This window comes from Anopheles cruzii, chromosome 3, assembly GCF_943734635.1.
Source record: "Anopheles cruzii chromosome 3, idAnoCruzAS_RS32_06, whole genome shotgun sequence".
Lineage (NCBI taxonomy): Eukaryota > Metazoa > Arthropoda > Insecta > Diptera > Culicidae > Anopheles > Anopheles cruzii.
The window spans coordinates 80900241-80923068 of NC_069145.1; the positions used below are offsets into that span (position 1 = coordinate 80900241).

The 22828-nt window shown below is 50.3% G+C and overlaps 5 protein-coding genes across 5 annotated transcripts; 2 read left to right on the forward strand and 3 right to left on the reverse strand.

Annotated features, from left to right (window-relative positions):
* The first annotated feature begins 292 nt into the window (after positions 1–292).
* Positions 293–6472, forward strand: LOC128272896 (PIH1 domain-containing protein 1). The gene is made up of 4 exons (XM_053010781.1): positions 293–430; positions 501–600; positions 5396–6120; positions 6183–6472. The coding sequence occupies exons 1-4, from the start codon at positions 362–364 to the stop codon at positions 6360–6362; spliced, it is 1074 nt and encodes a 357-aa protein (XP_052866741.1). The 5' UTR covers positions 293–361; the 3' UTR covers positions 6363–6472.
* A 140-nt stretch (positions 6473–6612) lies between these two features.
* LOC128272730 (magnesium transporter NIPA2) lies at positions 6613–8438 on the reverse strand. Its single transcript, XM_053010596.1, has 2 exons — positions 7987–8438; positions 6613–7861 (listed from the first exon to the last, which is right to left on the reverse strand). Exons 1-2 carry the CDS (start codon positions 8222–8224, stop codon positions 7002–7004), a joined length of 1098 nt encoding a protein of 365 aa, XP_052866556.1. The 5' UTR covers positions 8225–8438; the 3' UTR covers positions 6613–7001.
* Positions 8439–10267: 1829 nt separating this feature from the next.
* LOC128271603 (protein obstructor-E) lies at positions 10268–12413 on the forward strand. Its single transcript, XM_053009195.1, has 3 exons — positions 10268–10393; positions 11645–11721; positions 11786–12413. Exons 1-3 carry the CDS (start codon positions 10327–10329, stop codon positions 12299–12301), a joined length of 660 nt encoding a protein of 219 aa, XP_052865155.1. The 5' UTR covers positions 10268–10326; the 3' UTR covers positions 12302–12413.
* Positions 11621–14199, reverse strand: LOC128271602 (beta-1,4-glucuronyltransferase 1-like). Its single transcript, XM_053009194.1, has 3 exons — positions 13874–14199; positions 12746–13694; positions 11621–12677 (listed from the first exon to the last, which is right to left on the reverse strand). The coding sequence occupies exons 1-3, from the start codon at positions 14083–14085 to the stop codon at positions 12483–12485; spliced, it is 1356 nt and encodes a 451-aa protein (XP_052865154.1). The 5' UTR covers positions 14086–14199; the 3' UTR covers positions 11621–12482.
* Positions 14200–14572: 373 nt separating this feature from the next.
* LOC128275392 (beta-1,4-glucuronyltransferase 1-like) lies at positions 14573–21970 on the reverse strand. The gene is made up of 8 exons (XM_053013874.1): positions 21479–21970; positions 19100–19407; positions 18838–19017; positions 18599–18761; positions 18178–18443; positions 17922–18097; positions 17724–17857; positions 14573–17644 (listed from the first exon to the last, which is right to left on the reverse strand). Exons 1-8 carry the CDS (start codon positions 21788–21790, stop codon positions 17447–17449), a joined length of 1737 nt encoding a protein of 578 aa, XP_052869834.1. The 5' UTR covers positions 21791–21970; the 3' UTR covers positions 14573–17446.
* Positions 21971–22828: the final 858 nt, after the last annotated feature.

A 22828-nucleotide genomic window follows, 5' to 3' on the forward strand; every position in this document is an offset into this window, starting at 1 on the left:
CTCAACAAGTAACTCACCACTTTCCGGTAACCGCCGTTAGGTTCTGTTTGGGGTAATCGAAAAAAAGTTCATAAAAACTAACTCAGTTTAGCTACGGTGACACGGCATCATCGCTGAATCATGTTTGATCTTGTTAAGGGGTAGAATATTGTAGCACGCAACATTGCCGGTAAATCGCCGGTATTCGTGAGTTCCCTCGTCTCGCGAGAGAGCAAATTTCGCGGACTCGCTCTCGCGGGCAGTTTGACGTTTCGCCAAACAAACCCCTTTTGTCAAATGTTGTGCTGCGGTCGTGAAAACCGTGTTTCCTGTTTGCTCCCCATGTGTCTGGTGGTTTGTGATCGTAAAAAGGTGAACTAAAATGAGTCAACCGTCGAAAAGCACCTTTCTGGATGGTTCCGGATTGGACAAAAGTCTACGAATCGTTCGGGTAAGACATTTATTGACGGTTTTCAGCCAGTTATGTGTGGTGCTAATTGCGTTCCGTTCTTTGTCGCAAGAATGAAGCCGAAGAACAGCTGGAAAACTTCTTCGCCCCGGTCGCGGAACTTGCCGACGACATAAGCAGCGGCCGCTCAAAGGTTGTCAAGCCAGCACCCGGTAAGTTTATTGCAATATGGATCAAACGGGGGGAATTATTCGACCGAGGGCTCCATAAATCATGCGGTCTAATAGAATATGGCGCTGGCCAATCGTAGCTCGCCGAAAATCGCAGTCCGATAACGCGGTATTAATCGAATGTTTACGCTTCTGTAATTGGTATGCAAATTTCGCTACTGTTGATTTATTGATGCGCACTATCTCGTTTTTATAATGTTTTTGAATTATGTTTTCAAACAGCTCCAAGTGCTTTCGTTAATCAAGTGTTATCAGCTGCGGTATGTGCGAAATTCAAAATAGAATAATGCACTTTTGTGATAAGTGCTTCTACCATCTTTCTTCGTCTTCATCTTCCGTGTCTCCTCCAGTGTCTCCAACCCGCTAATGTTTCAACGCCAAGTCTTTCACCTCGTGGTCCCAATTCTTATCGGTGAATAAATAGAAATAGAAAGATAAAATTAAGGGCAAAACGGTGTGCAGGTTGTTGTTCTTCTAAAGCCCTTCTGGTGAAAAAGTACTGCGAATGCCTCGACGATCAACTGATCTCTTAAAAAGGACCATCACTCTTTGCAAACTCTCGTTGAATTTCAATGCCCAACTATCAGTGTATCATCGCGGTAGTACGTCATCACAAGCGATTGTTTCGCTGTTCCTGATGCATTGCCAAGCACTGAAAATAATCGATAGGACACGGCTGCCACACGCGTCGGGTTGACATTCGATTCCGTATCAAGCGGAGCGCGAAATGGTGCGTTCGGTGGTAACGCAAAGAAGCAGCAGTACACAAGATGTGGCCTACGACTGATAACACTTCGCCCTTATCACGGCGACATATGGTCGCTGATTGTCGTCCTCCCGCCCCCCTAGACAGGCTGTCGATCGACGTTCACTACGGAACATTGTCGTTCCTCGATGGAGCCTAACGGCTCCGTTAACATGTTTGCACAACAAGGCCCCACCGGAAGATCACGATCCGTCATGTATCTCCGCGAAAGAAGAGCTAGAGAAACGCGAAACACTTGCGCGAAGGTGACGGCAAACGCGGATCTCCGAACCCACAAAACTGCCAGTCATCGTGTGTCGGTCGGCTTTCGGCACGATCATCTTTTTCCTCTTCGCTATGCTTCCGCTGCGCCACATATTTGTGTGCCGTCGCCGTCGCCGTCGCGTGCCACACATAAGCACCCCTTTGACTCGCGGACCCCTTTGGGTGAGGCCGCCCCAACTAAAAACCGCTAAAACCGTAGATTCGCGCTTCGTTTCGTGTTTCCTTTTCCTTAGGTCCGTTCGCTTTGCGTGTTTAGTTTGAGAACAAGTTTGTGTCGTTGGAAGTGTTTTTTCGGCGGCGAAAAGTAATGGCGATCGGTTCTCAAGTTAACGTTCATTTATGTGAAGCTAATCAGCACCATCTATTTTGAATGCCACAATTGCGGGACGGCCACTAACGAAGGGCAGAGTAAGGACCTTGCACGAGAGTAATCATAAAATCCTGCTCATCGTACTACTGTCGGCTTAGTGCGACCATGGACTGGAATGTTTGTGATGTACTGCGGGGCCGCTGCCAGGGTACACAGAGGGTGGCAGTGCTGTGGGTCGGTTCCTATTCGGAGCTATCTCATAATGTTAGTTCCCTCGTTGCCTACGCACACCAAAGCTCACGGGGAACGCATTGTTTGCGATCTGTCGTACGTGAATTTAATAAATCACCGCCACACAGCCGGTCTTTCCGGCAGATGTACGCCGGAATTACGGTGACCATAAAAGGGCAGTGGATTTTTGGTAATTTTGCTAAACAAATTCATGCAAATTTTTCTACACAATCACATTCATTCAAAAGGTTCATCGACCGTCTGCTAATTTCGCGTCCGCTGCCGGCTCCACTTGTTAACGTAGGTTTCTCCAACATTCTTTGTGTAAAGAATGGTTTTGCCTGCCGCATTCTGGAACGTTGGTTACCATGCAGGGAAATGACTTGCACATTGGCCCTATCTCGTAGCGCGAAGTGTCGTCGAATAGTTGCAAATCCGTCAGGCAGTGCTTTCTAGTTATCAACAGTGCAGCAGCCGTTTATGGCAGCTCGTAGGGCTGCAGTTCTCGAGCGATGATCACCTCCCGACAATGACCGGTTACGCAATAATTGGTTCACCACGAATGATCCGCTTGGGTGCTCTCTAGTGCACCACTTCCCCGGTCCCACAAGTAGACTCGTGTTGCCGCTCCATCCATCGAGATCTCATTCACTTTTTTCCACAAGTGGATTTCCCACTTTGAAATGCCTCTACTGCTGCTAAGCGCTAGTATCGGTCCCAAAAAGGGTGGTGATTGCAATTCCATTCCGTGTCCACATGGCAAAATGGTAATTTGGTGACGAATGTTTCCGCCGGTTCCGTCTGTTATTTTTTCACCGCCAAAAAGCACTTTTGGGGCGATGATCGCGCTCTGCTGGCTGAGGTTCGTACAGGCAAACAGCCCCGGGTTTGTATGATTGGCAAATAACGAACTTTTGAAGCTTGATACCACTTTGTGCTGTGATTCAAACGACACACCGGCTCCATGGACACGGGGAAGTAATGGTTTTCCGCCAACTGGTTAACCTTCGTACACGAAGCGGTTGGCGAAGAAACGGAAGAACGGATCATGGTGCGGTTACCGGGCCGAAGCATCAAAGTAAACATCGTTCATCGGGCGGGAAGAGCAGCATACCGCGCACGCAACATCATGCAATCGATGGGATCGCTAAATGATGTTGGCTTTTTTTTTCCTATGGCCCCACTGCAATTCTGTTAATTCAAGGGAATTTGGCCCGTTTTTTGTTGTTGTTGTTCGACCGACAGCTAATTCATCTTCGATCATCGCTCGAGTCTCACAATGTTCAATCACGTTTCGATTAGCGGCTGAGGAATTCTAATTCCTGAGCGCCACTCGTGGCCACCAACCAATTATCAGTAAAGTGGCCAATGGTTTTAATTGATTCCATCTCCATCACATGCCCACAGCCTTCTGCCCACACTGAAGAGATGTTAAAGGCTTGAGGTCCGTTCTGTTCGCCATTCTGTGAAATTGGATAAAGTTACGGGGTGTCCTGCTATTGCACAATATTGCTGCCACCCGGCCGATCGGGTCGGAAAATCACGCACACACACGCACTCAGGCGGTACTCATTCAGAAACAACACTGAATCCACGAATTCAAAGCAATCACGAACCGAAGAATGAATCACACCACCCCGTGATGATCGATCGAGTTCAATGAACGGGTGCGATCGACGAGAAAGAAAATTGGCACCCCTCGTGACGTCACTCGTGTTTGTTGACCTTGCACTTGAAAGGAGCCGCGCCGGTCGCCGGTCGGCGTGCACTAAATAGGACAAAGTACAGCCGTTCAACTCAAAAAGGATAGAAGGATCGTTGCTTACATTGTGATACTTTCTTTTGCCGCACACAAACAAACCGCTCTCACTTCAGGCCGAAAACACAGTAGGCGATTGTGGGTAGTAACTGTTGTACTACTTGGTCCTTTGCACGACCTACTACAATCGAAACGCTGCTTACCGAGCGACGTTCCACGACAAACTGAACTGCCGAACGGATTGGGTGGTTCGGGTCGCGTAGCAGCATCATCATCGTATCATCGTCGTTGTTACCGTCATCGTCACCATCAGCATGTGCTGACTATCTCACGCGCACTAACAGCCCTCGGCCACCAACACAGCGTCACGAAACCATGCTGCGTTACTTCACACGCCGGCAGCATCATCATGTTGTTGATGATTGTTAGGTTCCACTTTCGCTTTCCTCCCTCGTCGGATGGATGACGGGTCAAAGGATTACGTTTCATCGATCGGCCGGATCCGGTGGATAGGCAGAGGCAGCAGGTGGAATGCTTCCGGGTCCTTGTACGAAACACAGACTGTTCTGGAACTATTCCCCGAACTCGTAATTTGAATCCGAGTGGGTGCTAGTCCGTTATCCGATCGTGTGCCGGGAGCGATATGGCTTCTTCCGTGTCGATGACTAGGTGGAGGTGGTGATAACGTTCAACGGCGAGCATTGGACAACCCGCAAAAAACCGCGGTGACGACACCGATGGCGTCATAATGCACTCCGACTGGTTGGTTGGTTGGTTGGTTGGTTGGCGCACCGCAGCACCAACCTCGCACCCGGCGCGGCCCAAAAATGATGTCGAGTCATGTTCTTTCGGCGCTTTTGCGCTCTCTGTCACCTGAACTTCTGAACGGTTCCACTGTATGGCCTATTGTTGGCTCTGGAGAGAGATAGCTGTCGCGATAGGATTCTTCACCCGCCACCATTCTGGGAGGCCGTGTACCGTTTCCGGCGGAATTCGTCGTGTGTTCTCTGGGGATGATTAATTATCCATGGGAACTAGTTCGGGCTACGGCCATTAGTGAAAATTAGCACCTCAATTCTCTTTCAATAAGGTCTTTCGTACTAAAATTGCTTGGCATTTTAGTAACCACTTCACTTTGTGAGCTTTTTATTTCAACTTCACATGGGTACATATTAAACTGTTTAACCGCGGCCGGCTTTTTCATCACTGGCACTCGAAGTAACGGCGGCGTTATCAGTCAGATAACTGTAGTGAGAAAAGCCCCAAGCACTATGGGTGCGTTTGTGGCAAACTTGTAAAGGATGATGTTATTTTAGCTGAACGTTTCGTGTGCAGGTTAACTATGGACAAAAAAGGGGTTATGGAAGAGCATTTAAAGTAGTATTTAAAAAAATGCTGTACTACTTTTAGCACCCGACAATATTAACCATTTCCTTTCTACCGAAAGGCTTCTGCATCAAAGCGTTCCGGAAGGGCACCGAGCGGAAGTTCTTCATCAATGTGTGCCAAACGGACGGTATTCCGGCCCCGCGGGACATCACCGAGGACGAACTGATCGCCATACTGAATGACGGTGACCCGAGCGGATTCCGGATTCCGATGAGCATCAGCGAACCGCGGGAAATCGTGGACAAAGGCAACAAGGACTGTTCGGTGTGTGACATTGCCATCAATAATGGTTTTTATCGGCGCATCGAAAACGGCGGACTGTTGCGTGAGTTTCTCATCACGGTGCTGTTCGATGGCGTCGAGGACAAGCATCGCGTCGCGCTCGACGAGACCAACTTTCGCATTCTGAAGAACAAAAAGTTTATGGATCGGCTCATACCGCACAACATCCAGAACCGGGACGTGCGGCAGGTGCTGGAGAGCTACCCGAACCCGTCGGAGGCCGACCAGGAAACGTTGCTGCAGCTGAAGGAAGGTGACAAACCGACCAAGAAACCGCTCATCGAGGAGATCGATTCGGGATCGACGATGAAAACGGTCAAGAACGAAACGAACAGCATCCGAACGAGCCACACCACTGCCGAAACCCCGGAGTACGTCCCCGATCCCACGAAGCTGGCAATATCGCAGGCGAGCACCCGTAAACCGGAGTGTAAGCTGTTTCGCGAACCTACGATGGGTCGAGCGAAGCGGTTGATTGGCGAATTCCACCTTCCGGAATGTGTAAGTTTGCTTTTGTTTGGTTTCGTGTGAACCGAGTCTGACCGCGCTTCCCTTACCAACAGGATTCTTCCAGCGAAATCACGCTCGATGTAGGTGAAGATCGCATTCTGCTGGAGGCTCGCAAGAAGGGCTATCTGTTCGATATGTTTGTTGACTGCCAGATCGACCCGAATCTGGTGCAGGCAAAGTTCGACACCTCCACGAAACTCTTGGAAGTGACAATGCCAGTGAAGGCTGGTTGATCTTTTTAGGGTTGTTAGCAGATATCCGGATAGGGCTACGGCAGTGGTTGTGTTTGTTTAGCTTCATGAAAATCGTAATACTTTAAAAACTACTTAATATACGAATATTAGGACACCAATGTGTCATTGGTCGTCTCATGAGTCCTTAATTTTGCCTGTCGATCCTGTTGAACATGATGACAAATAACGAAAACTTTTTTGAATTTATTCAATAATATTTAACAAGTTCCAGTAATATTTCTAAGCCCTTTTCATTTATTGTATCATTTAGAAAAAATCTTTTTATCGGTGCAAACGATTTTGAAAGACAGAATGGATCTCATAAGGAACCGATGCTCCTCGTTCTTAACTAGTAACAAAAATCCCTGTCAGTTTTGTAACCGTTTTGGCCTAAAATGCTACCGTTAATATATGTCTATGTTTCTATGGTCAGATTCCAGTGCCTTGCTTTGCTGCCCTTACGCCCTTCTGGCCACACTTTGGTCTCATTTCACGCCCTAGCTAATCTCAAATCATCCCCGACATCCGGCCGAACCCGCGTCCGTTAAATAACCTACCCGTCAACCATCTCCTGAGGAACAAAAAGTGTCTCCTAAAAGTCCTAGAAAACCTGGCCTTCATCCCTCTGCTGCATGGCTGCTACACATTTAAATAGTTCGTCCCTCCGTACTGCTGCTTCAGTGGCCCCCGTTCGTCTTCGTCGCCCCCGTACGACGAACCATTCTTGTGGACCAGCAGCTCCCGCTTCGGTCGCATAATACCTTTCACGTCGCTGAGACTAACGTCCAACTCGCGGAACGCATTCAGCAGTATGACGGCGACGATCACGACGAAAAACCCGCACAGATCGCCGATGATGTCTTCCGGGCGCATGTGACGCCACTCCTTGAACAGGATCGCCGACGCGGTGATGACAAGCGTCGTAAAGATCACGTAGTAGATCGGTGTCACGATGCTCGTGTTGAAGATGTCGAGCGCTTTGTTGAGATAGTTGACCTGCACGGCCACAAAGACCACCGTCACGCAGATCAGGAAGTACGGCAACCACATTCCGAAATCGTTCGATTTGCCGGAAATGGTATCACGCAGCGCAAGGCCCAGTGCCTTACACGACATCACCGTAAGGCTGCCGATGGCGGAGCAGAGTAGAATATAAACGACCACGTGCTTATGACCGTACCGTGGTCCGCAGCAGCAACCGATGAACAGCGCCAGGGACAGGATGAGCACGGTGTAGGTGATGAAGGTTGGCTCTTGCAACATGTCCATCAACAGATTCAGATCTTCCACTTCACCCTCTTTCGGCGAGTGAATTACGATAATGGTGGAACCGACGAGACACAGGAAGCAGCCGAGTTTTCCCAGCAGATTAAGCCGCTCCTTGAGGAATTTGGAAGCCAATACGGCGGCCACGATGACGCTGAGGGCCCCGAGCGGCGTCACGAGTGAGGCCGGTGCGAACGCGTACGCTGCAAAGTTTGCGGCCTCTCCGACACCCACTGACAAGAGAGAAATAGAGAGAGAGAGAGTTAGGCCCGGATCGTTATCAATTAATTAGACGAACGTCGTGGCGCGTTTGTCGAGTGACTCACGATCGTTTGCACACGATCTCATGTATACTCACTGCAGATAAGGCCGGCCCACCAGATCCAGTCGCGCAGGTAACCGAATCCTCCGGCACTGGCGCGCACCGAACCGACGCGCGACAACCGGAGCAGACCAATTTTTTTAATTATAAAGCTCGACCCAATGAACAGACTGCTGGAGAGGGCGAGTGCGAGGCCGATGTAGAAGTTTTGCTGTTGGTACATCTCGTCGATGGACGGTGGCTGTTTTGCCACTGCCTGATTTGCGTTCGGCATCTTCGGTCCGTTGATTCCGGTGGAACCGTGCAATCCCGAACAGTATCACCAGTGTGTGGACTCACACAACAAAACAAAGCCGAACTTTTTAGAAGGAAAGTGGTCAGGGTTCACTTACACGCCAGGGAATGCATTTCCAGCCGAGAAACAGAAAGGCGAAACGGTCAACCACTAGCACTGGCTGATAGTACGACCACTAGACCGCCTCACCCGTTATCACAACTCCTGCTGCTGCTAGTCACGGAAGGTTTTAGTTTGTTTATGATTTAATTCGTTCGAAATCGATTCCAACACTAGGCGCTGTCAAAAAGTTGCTCGCGTGTGTTGACAGCTATCAAAACAGCAGCGCCACCTGTGGCCTTTTCCCGAGGCAGACGGTTCGGAACAAAACATTTTACAGGCCATTTGAAAATAATTTATTATCATCAAAATTCCAAACGATACAAAACGACAAGACGGAGAATGCGCATTTTAAAACCATGCATTTCCTTCATCATCTTGAGAACGTTTCGAAAGTTCAGATTGGGCTTTGGGCAGAGGACCAACCTCGATTCTTTACTGGGAGGCAGACTGAGTACAACGCAAATGCGCTCCGTACGAATGCAAGATTGATTCTGATTTTATTCGTATAAATACGTGGTTTTTATACAGATTCTAGGGTGAGTAACATGGAAATGGCACTCGGTCACAATGTTCAGCTGTGAACACTTCTGCGGCCGGGCCAAGAAATCTTTTATTTGGGCCATCAACTGCCGGGTGTCGGGCAATTCACAATGTCCTTTTTCTTTCCCGAGCGGTGGCGCGTCGTTCGGTTCTTATTGTTGATCGTTTGCTGGTTCTGGGTCTGCCGTTCTGCTGGTGCAGCAGCGAGATCTTCACGCAAAATTCGCTGCAAAGAAGAGCGCGACATGCCCAATTGTTGGGAACGCTGGCGAATTGATGTTGATGGTTGTTCGCGTACACTTTCAGCAACGGCAGCAACATTTTCGGTCGATCGCACGCGACGAGTTCGATCACCGGATGGTTTATCCACCAACATGCCAGTTTCACGAACTCGCTTCACGAATTTACCCACAAAGCCAGCTGTTGGCAGATTTTTTTTGTCAAATGTTTTTCTCAAATTGCGAACCGTTTGAGTCGGAGACTCGCCACTTTGGAAATAGGTTTTCAATATTTCCCAGCTCTCTTCAAGCGTATAGCGTCCCATGGCAAAGTTTTTATTAAATTTCCAGAAATGTCCTGTTTGGCAAATGGTGAGTGTGTGAGTGTGATGTGTTCTGTCAGTTTGTCGCAGTAAAAGCTCACGTGCGCTTCCATGCTTTAAAGCTTTCGCTTCGTGCTGTCAGTTTTCGCTGCGAGCTTTGTGAGATTTTTGTTATTCTTTGACTCCTGCTTTTACGGAGTTTGTTTTATTATATTGCTTGATGCGTATGCGAATCAAATGATTCACTAATTATTATTTAAAAGGGCAAATCTTCGTAACCTATTTAAAAATATCGCCTCATTCACCCGAACGACGGAGAGTGTTAAAAAAAGATGGCCCCTAAACGCCCCAAAATAGCCTCCATCTATTAAAGCCCCATCTGGCCCCACCGGCCAACCCGTTGGAGGCTGCGTTCGAGAGTGAAAATGTCAAGGACGGTCTCGAACGGTGCTTTGCCGCAACATATGACTATTTCTCGTACGCCCCACGCTGTTGCTTCCATCATCAACGGATCTTATCGCACGTGGCCAAAGTTGGGTGCATATTCTAAAACGGGGTATTCTTAAAATTTGTCCAGCGTTCAGCATGTATCACTGCGCGCTGGTGGCGAACACCTGAGCGCGAAACGGAACACGTTACATGAGAAGATTGTGGGCCCACGCGACAAAAACAACCGTCGTAGGCGATGACGACGAAGGCGGCAAATAAATGTCTCCATGAATAGCTGATGAGCCGTTGGCGCACCTTCGTCTGACTCGCAGATCGCTCGGTGGGAGAAGATTCCACCATCACCTGTGGAGAAGATCATCTTCGATCGGTTCGTTCGCAGTTTCGATTCACCCGCCATCGAATACGGAACGGAGTTTCTTACCTCTTGTTTAAAGTAAATCAAATCACCATGTCGTTAGACGGTAGACTCACGGGAGCCCTAGTCGTGTTTTGCATATCGGCGCTATTCTATCATGGTAATTATTGAGAACGCGCTGGTAACCGTAATTTTCCCGGCTTCGAGTGGGGGAGTTAAACCGTTACCTATCGTGACTGTGATTCGTGTCAAGGGCGTTTCTATGTTGTGTGGAAAACGGGAGAGAAAGACCGAACTCGCGCAATGAAAAGCGAAAGTGACAATCGTTTCGCGATGGAACGAAACCGCGGGATAAGAGATGCGCGGTCATCTGTGGGTGCTGTTGCACAATTACGAAGCATCTTAAGGTTACGACATGCATTGCCACAAGAAAACCCGCCTGCAAGTGAGGACACGCTCGCTGCGTAGCTTAACGGGAAGGCTGAGCAGCGCATCGAACGCACATATTTTGTTTGATTTGATTCATCTGAATTCCCACCCGGTTCACCTTGGAACGCGGGAAGATGGCTCGTGTTCGAACGGAACCATTATATTTTTCTTGGCCCTTGATGACGCTGTCCACACACGACGGGTCGGCTTCGCGGGTTTTCGGTCTGCAGCTCCGATCGCTCTGCATATCTCCGGTTAGCTCGGTTAGCGGTCGTATAGTTTTGGTTTCTGTGATCCGCTGAGTGAGCCGATGGCATTGAAAATGTTACAAAGGTACGCGTAAATAGCACGAGTTTGCTAATTTTACCAAAAACCGGTAATTGGTATACCAATAAAACGATCGCAAGGCTTCCTCATGTAAATCCGATAAGCAGATCGCAAGAGCGAATAGACTGATGGGCTTTGCAAACGACCCATCATGCCGCCTCGTAAGCGATCGGACCAAGCGAAGAGTAACGGGGACAAATGTTGTGTTCGCGAAAAGGTGAACTGCTGTTAACCTGTTAACATTTGCACGATTTGGAATCTGCCGCTGCGACGCGTATTTTGGCGATCCAGGGGGCCACATGGGGACGAAACCTTTGATCTTTCAGCGTGCTGTAAGTGAAGCGGCACATTTCGTCGAAAGGTCAGAATGGAGTGCCGGTGATCCCGCAGTGCTCGATTGGCATTCGAACTGCAGTGTGGTCGCGTGGCCCTGGTGGACAATCGTTCAAACTTACAACGAGCGTGTTCGGCGGCAAATTCTATGATTGAATTAAACGAAACGCTTATGGCTGACGATTAGGAGGCTCGTTTCGATCCGATTTTGGGTTCTTTCCATAGAAACAAAGTACGGGTAGTTAAATAGGATTCTTTCAACATCATATTTACTTTATTTCCACGAAAATCACCCTTCTTGTCCTTGTCTGTCCACACACAGCACATAGCCAGTCTTGTCCGGAGAAGAATGGCCGCTTTCCCGTGTCAGGCGAGTGCGACGCGTACATTGAGTGTGTGGTAAGAATCGTACGGTCGATCGTTGTATTTGCTCCTTGATCACACGGATCTGCTCTCTCTACAGGATGGTGAACCGAAACGACAACTCTGCCCGGATGGACTGCTATTCAACGAGAAGGCTTCCCTGTTTACCTATCCTTGCCAGTATCCGATCGACGTAGAGTGTGGCAGCCGATCGCGCACCCAACCCCCGATTCCGACGGAGGACTGTCCGCATCAGTTCGGTTACTACAAGGTTGGCGATCGGGCAAACTGTGGCCAGTTTATTAACTGTGCCGGCGGTACCGGTTACGTGCTCGATTGTCCCGCCGGGTTGGCGTTCGACTCGGCGACTTATCAGTGCGATTGGCCCGATCTGGTGGAGGATTGCGATGCGGAAGCGTATCTTGGCTTCAGGTGTCCCCCGCAGTCTCCCGACTTGGTGCAACCGGTTCGCTTCTTCCGTGCACCTAACGACTGCAACAAGTTCTTCCTGTGTGTGAACGACAGGCCACGGGTGAACTTCTGTGGCCGGGACCAGGCATTCAACGAACTGATCAACGCGTGCGATGGCGTAGAGAACGTGACGGGTTGCGCCTAAGGTACAACACTAAATACTCCGTTTACAATACTATACTGTGTGTGTATGTGTGTGTGTATGTGAATAAACCACAAAACAAAAATTGCGGATCGCGCATTTTGTTTTCCTGTTACGCTGACTAGAAGCTGCTCACTCTTACATTACATTTAAACACGTTCGTCTACCACAACTTCGGTCCGTCCTAGATTTTGCATCCTTTTCGCGTATTGTACAGTGTGGTGATCTCTTCGCGAATGGTCTCGCGTATGAAGGATCGTTGCTCTGCCTGCTGCGGTGGCCGGTTCGCTTCTTCCGGCGTTTTGATTCCCGGCCGGTGCACCAGAAACCCATTGTCGAGCACGTAAAAGTCGTAACCCATGACGCACATGATGTAACCCTGTCGGAGTGAGAAAAGGAGTTTAGAAAGGCTTCACAGCCAGCGTCATATTCGGCTGCGTAACCCACCTGCGTCATTTTGTCCGCCTTCCCCTCCCAGCTCAACCGCTCGTCGTATTCCGGTTCACGGTTGGTGCCAACGTAGATCGGTTCCCAGTAAGCGAACTCGTACTCACGTTTCCCCTTCGTCAGGATGTCCATCGTGTAGTCATCCTTCAGCACACCCAGCCACTGCTCGTAGCCGGGCACCGTGTGACAGTTGGAGCAGATGTCCTGATGGAATTTGATCACATCACCGCGCCCCAACGCCTCCACCAGTTGGGCCTTGTTCTCTGGCATCCCATCGATCACCGCACTGCCGGCAGCGATCTCAAACACGGGCAGTACGTACACGGACGGAGTACCGTGCAGGGTGTACTGATAGAACGGATGCGCGATCATGCGCAGAAACATGGGGATAAAGTTCGGACTCGGGTACAGCTCGATGTCACTCGCCAGTACGAAGTGTGTCGTGGCTAAGCTCCGGGCCACATTGCGGCCCACGTTCACCGGGTAGGTGAGGTTGTGCGCTCTCCGGAAGCTCTCGCCTCCCAGTCGGGTTGCGTTTTCGCACTGGTACGGTACCGCCATCAACTCCCGGTAGTGACTGACCGGGTGCGGTGGTAGATGCTCGAAGTCAAAGTACAGATGGATGCTTACGTATCGGTTGACCACCAGACGTCGTACGTGGCAGTTGAGCATGGCACGGATCAGGTCGACCGTCCGATCGAGATCGTCTCCGGGAGCGTACAGTGCAACGCTGACCGGTGCCGGCCAACGCTCGAGCAACGGTATCAGATTGTCCAGGAACGTATAGTCACCGTGTGTGGTGTACGTTACCGTTTCGTAGCACTCAACGTGTTCTAGCGCCTGGACAAAGTTTCGAAGCAGGTAGTAGCCACCGTGCGATTCAATCCACGGTACCTCCGAGTCAATCCACGGCACCTGTGGACTTCCTGTGCGACAGTTCAGTATGGTCCTGAAACAGTAGGTAGCGAAGCGGAGTTAGAAACTGGCACTTGGTCAGTGACTCATCAAAACACTCCCATTAATGGCGCCGCGCTGGCCTCAGACGTCATTCGCTGAGATAAGCTATCAGCTGCCGATATGCGTATGGCACGTGCTTTCTGGAGTGGGAAACTCCCACCGAATACTTACTTGAGACGACTCAGCAGAGCTTCGTGGGAAGCCTCGTCCTGGTCTTGGTGCTGGTTCCGAGTGTTATCTTCCACTTCCGGCCGATAGAAGTAGCCCATTAGGCAGAATAGCACGAAAAACACGATCACCACCACTAGCACCGTGCGCAGTAACGCAGACCGTTGCCAGACATCCTCATGGTTCGCCCTCAGGGCTTTGTAGTTTCCCGTCATCCTGTGCAACGAAAACACCTCCGATCCGAACTGGTCCACCGGCAGACGACAAGAAGCCGGTGCTGCCTGGCCTGGTACCTTCACCGGTGATTAACACTCCACGACTTCTAATGACCAGATCATACACACTTCGTAACGAGCAACCGTTTTGCCGTTCGGATTGATTTGAAGTTAGCACATTCGCAACGCGCCGGAGTTACGGTAGGTCTGACGGCAAACAAGCTCCGATCGTGGCAGTAAACCCATCGTCGCGGCTTGACTGGCTCGGGCGATAAGATAAGATAAGATAATTTGAGCCAACCGAGACCGATGTATCCAATCGGTCGGCAGTGAACCAGCAGTTTTTAGGTTTTATTGCCATCATTTGGAATCAGGTAAGGGTCCGGGTCCGATGAATCAACCAACTGCGCGTCGCGCAGCCTACTTCTCGTGTCATCATAAGCGAAATAATGGTTGCAAGAGTTCTAAAACGCAACGGTTACTGTTTTCTTCTCTTTTTTTATGTGAAAAAGGAACACTTCTATGGAAATACATCGATTACTTCCAGGGTTTTGCATGCGTGTGTATGTGTGTGCCGATCCTGCGTGCTGCACTCACGTTCCGCACCGCGTTCCGCTTTTCCCTTTCTACGGTGTTTATCGTTTTACGCAAATACTTTACACGTCGTTCCTCTCTTCCTCGGATTTGTTAAACTTTTCCTACTCTGTACACTGATCGCTGCTCCTGTGGACGATCCCCTCTCGCGTCGTTTACGATCGTTTGTCTTCGGTGCTAAGGGTGGCAAAGTGAGATTCAGGATCACAAACGCAAAACAAGCCCAAACAAACAATAAAACAACAATCGAAATCGGCGAACACAGGCGCAACTGAGGGGTCTTTTTAGGGGTTCAGAGGCTAGGGGTGAAAGCGAGAAACCTGGCAAAACCAAACTATGTACAATTAAAAGGTACTCTTACAACGTAACACCTGCTCTCCTTGTTCCTGGGCTACTCTGACTAGGCCTAATCCTAACTCTAGGGGCGCTAGTAAAACTGTGTTACCTTTCTTGAGCTACCAGTGCATCTAGTAGTCAACTGGTGGATGAAAAGTGAAGCAACCGGTATCGGTAGTGTCTCGATGCCACTCTTCCTCCGTTACCCTAAAGTAATTTGTTAACTTAGTTTAACCTATTGCTTCCGTGGTGTTTAAAAGTATATTCTCTATTTTTGTTTGCTTCTTCAATCGCAATGCGCTAGATACGCAATAATGCGTGCGTCCTGCTACGAGATAATGCGAATTGTTAAAAGAGATAGAGAGAGAGAGAGAACAGCGCTACATTCTGGCATCGCCATTTACGAGTACGATTTGCTTGTGAGATTCTTGTTTCATCCCGCAATCTGTATAAGATTGTTAATCCTTCATGAACGTTACTTTAGTGTCTTTTTGTTGCCGACTTGTGAGTGATCGTTTTCGTATAGTTTTCTTCACTTCTTCCCAGTGATCGTGTTTTGCTACCATTTCCATCGTGATCGGTCGTGTATGAGTGTGACTTTTTTTGCTCTCCTGTTGTGTGTTTTACATACATCAGTACGAATAAGGCACTTATCTATGGAGACATGAACTAAAACATGCTACTCACGTGAGATTGAGATAAAGAGAGAGATAGAGATTTCCGGTCCGTGAAAAGGTAAAGATCACCTTTGTGTCTGCTATTCGCTGCTGTGCAAACGAAACAATGCCGCACAGACTAGCGTCAGGAGAGTATAAAATGTGTTAGCTTACGAAACGCAAACGCTAAGAAACGCTAATCTTTGATATTCTATCGTAGAGAGAAGAAAGCATGCATAAGGTATGTTATCACACTACTTGTTCGGGTTTTTGCTCGATATGTTACTAGTGTTTTGTTTTCTGTATTAATGTTACTCCGCGCTAACGCTGCTTATAGCAAATAGGTTACGGCTCTACGCACAGTGTCCGTGTCGAGCAAACAAAGTATAATACAGAGGCTCCTCTCTGCTACTACTACTGCCGAGATTCAACAGTCCAATATTCATAATTGTCAGTTGGCGCATAGTGATGCGAGATTTTGCAAATTCGTACGAAAAACAATATCATGCGGTTTTGTTCGATAACTCTTGGCTCTTTGTGTGTGTGTGTGTGTGTGTCGAAGAAGGGAGTGTACTGGCAACTTACTACTTTAGTGTCATTTAGCTCATCTACCGATCCGTTTTGCAGACAATTTTTGCAAGTATATATCATTGCTCAGTGCTTGGTCTTGTGAATTCTTGTCGCCAGTGTCACGGGCTGTGTGAGTTTCATGTAAAATGTGCCTCTCTTTATAAAATGTCTACCAAACTATGCTTCTATGCTTCTTCTGGGTGAGCTCTCCGTACACTTGTTCACCTCGTCATTATCTCTTAGTGGTGAACGTTGTGGCACCGAATCTGGCGGCGGTGAATAAATAACAAGCGATGTTATGTTATGGATTGTTGAAGAGTTGAATGGATTAAATTCTGTATGACCCCACCTGGGCACGGCACCTAGGAGGAGTAATTCCACATTGTTTTGCCTTTGCATTTTTGGTGAGCGGAGTGGTCCCCTTCGCGGGTTCAAGATCGTTTGATATAGACATAAATTTCGAATTTTAAGAGATTTTATCCACATCGAAACACACACAAACATGTACATCCAATCGAAGGACTATGTCTCTAGGGTGCATCCAGTGCGGGTGAATTTTTTTGCCGTGTGTTTTGTGTGCATTGAACGGAACACGGACCAGTGTGGGTGTTGTGAAACAAAGGGTGGCGGTGTGGAAGGACATCTATGAGTTCACGATTACACGATCAAGGCCGTCGCTCTGCCTGCCACTATCACCAGGGTTCAGTTGTTATCGTTTAAAGTAACACAAAATTCGTAACTAAAGCGTCCTTAGTAAATATATCACTTCCATCGAGCATCGATTGATTGTGGCCAGTGGCCCCCACTGTCTGTAGAGGGCCCCAATGACCGACCGGTCTTTTTACGTCTTACGAAATACAGCCCCCCCATCCCGTGCGTTGGATTACCCTGTACACAAGGGGCCGTCGTCAGGGAACACACCCGGGCACGCCTCAGCGCCGCCGGCGCCGGATGTAGCCCTTCGGTTTGCCCTTCTTCCGACGGCTACTAACGTGCGGGCGGTAGACGGGCACCCCGGACTGCACTGCCGCCGATAGGGCCCAGCCGGAGGAACCGAGCGACGGCAGGGAGGTCCGCGAACGTCTACCACCCAGACGATCCCGAATAGCATAATCTCTAGTACCACCACCACCACCAGGACCACCACCAGTATCGTTACCATTAGTACTATCGTTGGCCTTATACTAATGTTGTTTCCCCTTCAGCTATACGGCACAGCCCTTCCGCGTGCCGTACATGACCTGGAGCTCCGGGTAGATGATCTTCTTGATCAGCTGGTTCGTTTTCGCCGCCAGCATCGCACGCTTCGGGTCCTTCTTCAGCACCTTGATGCCGGGCTTGTGCACCAGGAAGCCATTGTCCAGTATGTGGAAGTCGTAGTCGAGCACACAAAGTGCGTAACCCTTAAAAAAGAGAGAGCGAGGACGATGCAGTGTCACAGAAAGCGGCTTGTGGCTGGCATCCCTTCCACCGGGTACTTACTTGTGTCATTTTATCACTTTTTCCCTCCCAACTTAACCGCTCGTCGTAGTGCGGATCGGCGTGCGTTCCGATGTAGATCGGTTCCCAGTGCACAAAGTATCCGATCCGTTTGCCAATGTAAAACACGCCCAAATCTGTAACGATACGATCGGTGCATGAGATGCGAAATCGGTGGCCGTATGCCGTCGACCACCTTACCGTCGGTTTCGTTGGCCGCTATCCACTCCTTGGACCGGGGCACTCCGTGGCAGCTGGAGCAGACCCGCTTGTGGAAGGGTATCGCTTTGCCGGAGCGCAGCAGCTCCTGCAGCTCGGCCTTATCCCGTGGCACCGGTGAATTATTATCTACCTCAAATATCGGCAGTGGAAAGACTCTGCAATGGCAACAAGGGGCTCGGGGTTAACATAAACACATTCTGTCCGCGTGCTTCACGCCACCCGGGGGTTCCCTTACCGTGGATTCTTGCGCTGCAGCACCGGCTCGTTCCGGGCGATCATTTCGAGAAACTTATGCACTAGCCCCGGGTTGGGGTACAATTCGATATCGCTAGCTAGAAGGAAATGGGTCATCGCGGCGTCGCGGGCCACGTTGCGGCCGACGTTGACCGGGTAGAGCAGCTTCTTCTGCGTTTTGTACAGCTGCGCGGCGGACACGTTAAAGTACGGCACCGCCAGCGAGCAGTTGTACGGCGTGTCTAATACTTGATTGTGTTTAGGAACCTGCCGACGGAAAGGAAACTGAGTGTTGAGTGTTCCGCTCGGACCGTAATCACAGTACGCGCTAACAAAAAAAAGAACACGCAACAATTGATAAGCCACTGTTGCGGTTCTTTTTCGTTTAACGCGCCGTGTGGCAGGACTCGGGGCATACTTACGAATTTTGGAATATGTTTACTACTAAAATAAATATGAAATGTGACAAACTGTCGCACTAAATGACTCTCTGGTATGCAGTCTCTTAGATACTTAATCGAATTGATCGTGGGCACAAAATCCGTGCCCGGCGCGTGCAGCGCAAGGCTAATTGGTGCGTTCCACCTGCGGAAGAAACGAAACGAACAGACGGGTGAGGGTGAGCCGTGAATGCCGTGGACCAGGAGACCGGGGGACTTACCTTTCCAGCAGTGGTACCAGATTGTCGAGGAAGGTGTAGTCGGCGTGCGTCGTATAGCTGACGGTCTCGTGGCACCGCAGCTCACCGTGCTCGGCCCGGATGTAGTTCTTCAGCACCCAGAAGTCGCCCCGCTGGGCGATGTACGGCTCGTAGTCCCGGTCGTGACAGTTGAGCAGTGTCCTGCAGAGGCGGCGGGAGAGGGGGCACGGGTGTGCCGTGTTAGATGCTGGTCACTCCGAACCGAACGGTGGTTGGCACCTACCTTAGCTTGGCATCGAAATCCAGCGATGCGGTGGTGGAAAAGATGTCGGTGCCATTGATCACTCCCGCCACCGCACCGCCACCACCGGCGGGCCCCGGAGGTCCGCCGTCCTGATAGAGCACATCGGGGCCGGGCAGCTTCCGGGAGGTGCTCTTCTCCGTTGGCACATCGAAGCGACTATCGTCTACGTTAAGATTACTGTTATCTACATCGCGAACCACCTCCAGTATCTGCTGCTCTTGCTGCTGCTGCTGCTGCTGTATCACTGCGGCCAGCTGGCGCTGCTGGGACACCTCCGGCACACCGATCTGCAATCACAAGCGTAGAAGCGTTACATCAATCATAGTGCCATACGCTGGCTGGCTGACCTCCCCGACGGACCCGTAGGTCCATTGCTGGTGACCTAAATTGTCTCTCTCGATTGGATTAAATTATGAAGTCATGTCAGCGCATCGGTACTGCGGCCCACTTCCCGCAGGAATTCGGTATCGTCATCGACGTGAGCCCGGATCTTCCTCGGTCCCCGGACACTGCGGATGGCGCCACGCCGGAGAGGCGGCCACCAGGGCAAGAGGACTTAATGTCCAAATCAACATCTTGTAACCCGCGTGGAGAACCGCGCGAGTTGGATTTCGCGAATTCATCATCATTCTCTTCGCACCGGCCCCCCGCATGACACGGCGTTGTTGGCACATTTCGCGAATGTCACACTTCGGAGCTTAATTCCGCCAGCCGGCCGGCCGAAGAGCCCCCGCTGGAGTCCTCTTACGCCGATGCTGCTTTTACCGTGGCTGCTGCTGCATAATTGATAGTCGTCGGTGTTCGCGGAATCTTGTGAAGTCGGAGTAAATATTTATCATCGCCGCCGGACACTCCGCCGGCGTTCACCTGGCCACCGCTGGTCACGGGGTTATTTGCATGACGACCGCGAGACGATGATGCAGCGCGTCGGACCAATGTTTGCATCGAAAAATTAAGTCCACCGACAACGGTGAGTCGACGGCGAGTCGGAGTTGTTCCGAAGAATGTACCAAGAGCATTACGGTAAATACAAGTGACAAACAGCACACACACCGTTCGCCGGCGCCGCGAAGAAAGTTCGCGGGCCAAAAGTCCACCAAGTCCACCGAGTGTCCACAACGTGTCGATGGATGTCGGTGGAGGAGGAACACAATCTGCGTAGAGCTGTGGCCCGCGCGGATTGAGGTTTTGTGCGAATTTGTGCGCACGGGGCAAGCAACGGGAATCTTCGCTGTGCTATTTTCCCTGCCGGTTTCCCGGCTTCTCGGAACTCGAGATTCGATTTGGTGGCACGACGGCGGCGGCGCGACTGTGAGCCAATGGTCACGAAGCGCGCGACATAGACATGGGGTCGTAAATGCGCGGAATTATTTGCAACGCAGTTCGCTAATTGGCCGCCAAAAATTTTGGTCATTTCGGTGTTCCCGGTGTTCTCTGGATTCTGTTTGCTCGCTGCATTGTTAATTGAGCGTTTCCTTCCCTTTTTAATTACTGGGATATTTACTCATGCGAAGATCCATGTCACCAAATTATGGTCAAGCTTTTGTTTGTGATTCGTTCGGTGTGGCCAACCATTTCTTCATGAAATTTAGTCCAAGAAAGTTCAAGGACCTTCAAAGCATATTAATTGCCGCCCTTGCTAATCTCACTAATTTTTGGTCAAACATTTTTCTGTGAGTTTAACAAGCTATCAAAACAATATGCGCCAGATTTAGAATATTTGTCAAAAATTCAAAGCCCAAGCCCAGGATCTAAATTGGTAAACCAAACGGCCGTTCGTGAGGGAACTCCAAAATAAATCACATCTGAACACCGCCGTTGAAAGCTTCGAGCGTGATTCGACGGGCATTTCTCTTTGCGGACATTGACGAAGCACTCGACGCCAAGAGAGATATGAACTTTTGAAGTTCAAACACGGTGGCTTCTTCTCGCGGGCCTCGCGGCATTATTGCAGCATCCGTGTGCATCAAACGCGTGCTGGATGGATGGTCGACACCATTACTCATTTTCGCTGCCATTAACGATCTACTAACGCTGCGTACGTGCCACTGCATCACCGCGGCGCTCGAAACACGATTCCGAGACCGTCATTTCGCCATCTTAATGCGCCCCACCGGCACCGGCAACCCGGCTTAATGTGCGGCGGCAAAGAGAGTGTACCCCCCCGAAAAAAGGAAAAAGAACCCCAATCTAACAAGCCCACGGACACACGCGTACCAGCCTCGTGGCTGGTACGCCGGTTGTTTCATATTGCACCGGTGCGACTGCCAGAGAGATGTGTCAAGCACGGCAAGCAAAGAGCAGTAAGCCTAATTAAGAAGCCCAAACACCTCGGGGAGGCCGGTCGCGTGAACTTACCCCATTTTCTTGAATTTTTAACACTAAACTACTGTGTCCTTGCTGAGGTGACTGCTGCTGCTGCTGCTGCTGTTGGTCGTAGAGTTGCTGCTCGGCCTCCGCCAGCAACCGCTGCTGCTGCTGTTGCTGCTGTGGCGATAGAAAGGCCTTGTACTGGGCGGCAGCGGCCGGCTGCTTCAGCACCTCGTCCGCAATGATGTAGGCCGGACCGATGGCGAAGTTGCCGCTGCCGATCAGCAGGTGGCTGCCGATGTACAGCACCACCGCCACGTTGATCAGGATGCTGCAGCGCAGAAGCCAGTTGCGACGCATTCTGATGACGTTTGGGAGCTTCAGTTTGGGGCCGTTGACGCTGAACGCTGACACGTTCCGTACAGTGAAAGGGTAAAGGTTCTGGGCCTGGGAACTGACACCGCCGCCGTCTGTTGGTCTGTCCTTTTTGGTAGTCTAGACTGGATCCTCCCTTCCAGGCGGGATGTTTGCCGGGAGAGATTTGGTCCCAACTAGGGTCGGTTTTTGGCAGACAGAGGGAGGTCGTCTCAATGGTCCCTAGTGGGCCCGCTCCGACAAACGAATACGTCCAGCGATCCGACACGTCCAGCGATCTGTGTCATCGCCTTTAGGGTTCCGGTTTCTTGGTGCGACGTAACCCTGATTCCCACCGGATGGATCTGCAAAGAATAAAACCGAAGGAAGCGTGGATGAGTATGATTCATTAGGTGTCGGGTCGGGATTGAGATCACGATTCCGGTTACAAACGCTTTCAAACGTCATTTCGTCGACCCGATTGATTCATCAACCACCGCGAACCTTCAATGCTCAATTGTGTTGTGAATTGTACGGCGTGCGAACTGTTACATTGCGCGGCTCCGAAGGGACCCCAAAGAGCGGACAACGCGTAGCGAATTCAAATCAAGTGATGTCAGCGCTCGCGGGGATCGAATGAGTCGCGAGAAGAAGCTCCAATCGCGCGATCGCGCAGGTGAAGGCTCCGTGACCTTGGCGAGTCTTCCTTTTGTGGCCCATCCGAGAACCGTGTCCGAGTCCGAGCCGAGCATAAGGCTTGATGATGTCATAGGAAGGCAGAACAACGATGCGACGTGAACCACCGTGTCTCTAGGTTAAGCGAGAGGTTGAAGGTGCCGTCTGGGGTCGTAAAACAGGAGCGAACACGGAACGGAACGGAAGGGCCAGAAGGAAGGCGCAACACTTTTGCCGTCGTTTCCGCCAAAGCTCTGCTGTTGTGGTTAAACGATGCCATAAAACAAGTCCTAATGGGATTCGTGGTTTTTGTTTCTGCTGTCCGCATTCAGCCACTGACAGTGTTTAAGGATGCGTCACGCAACCACC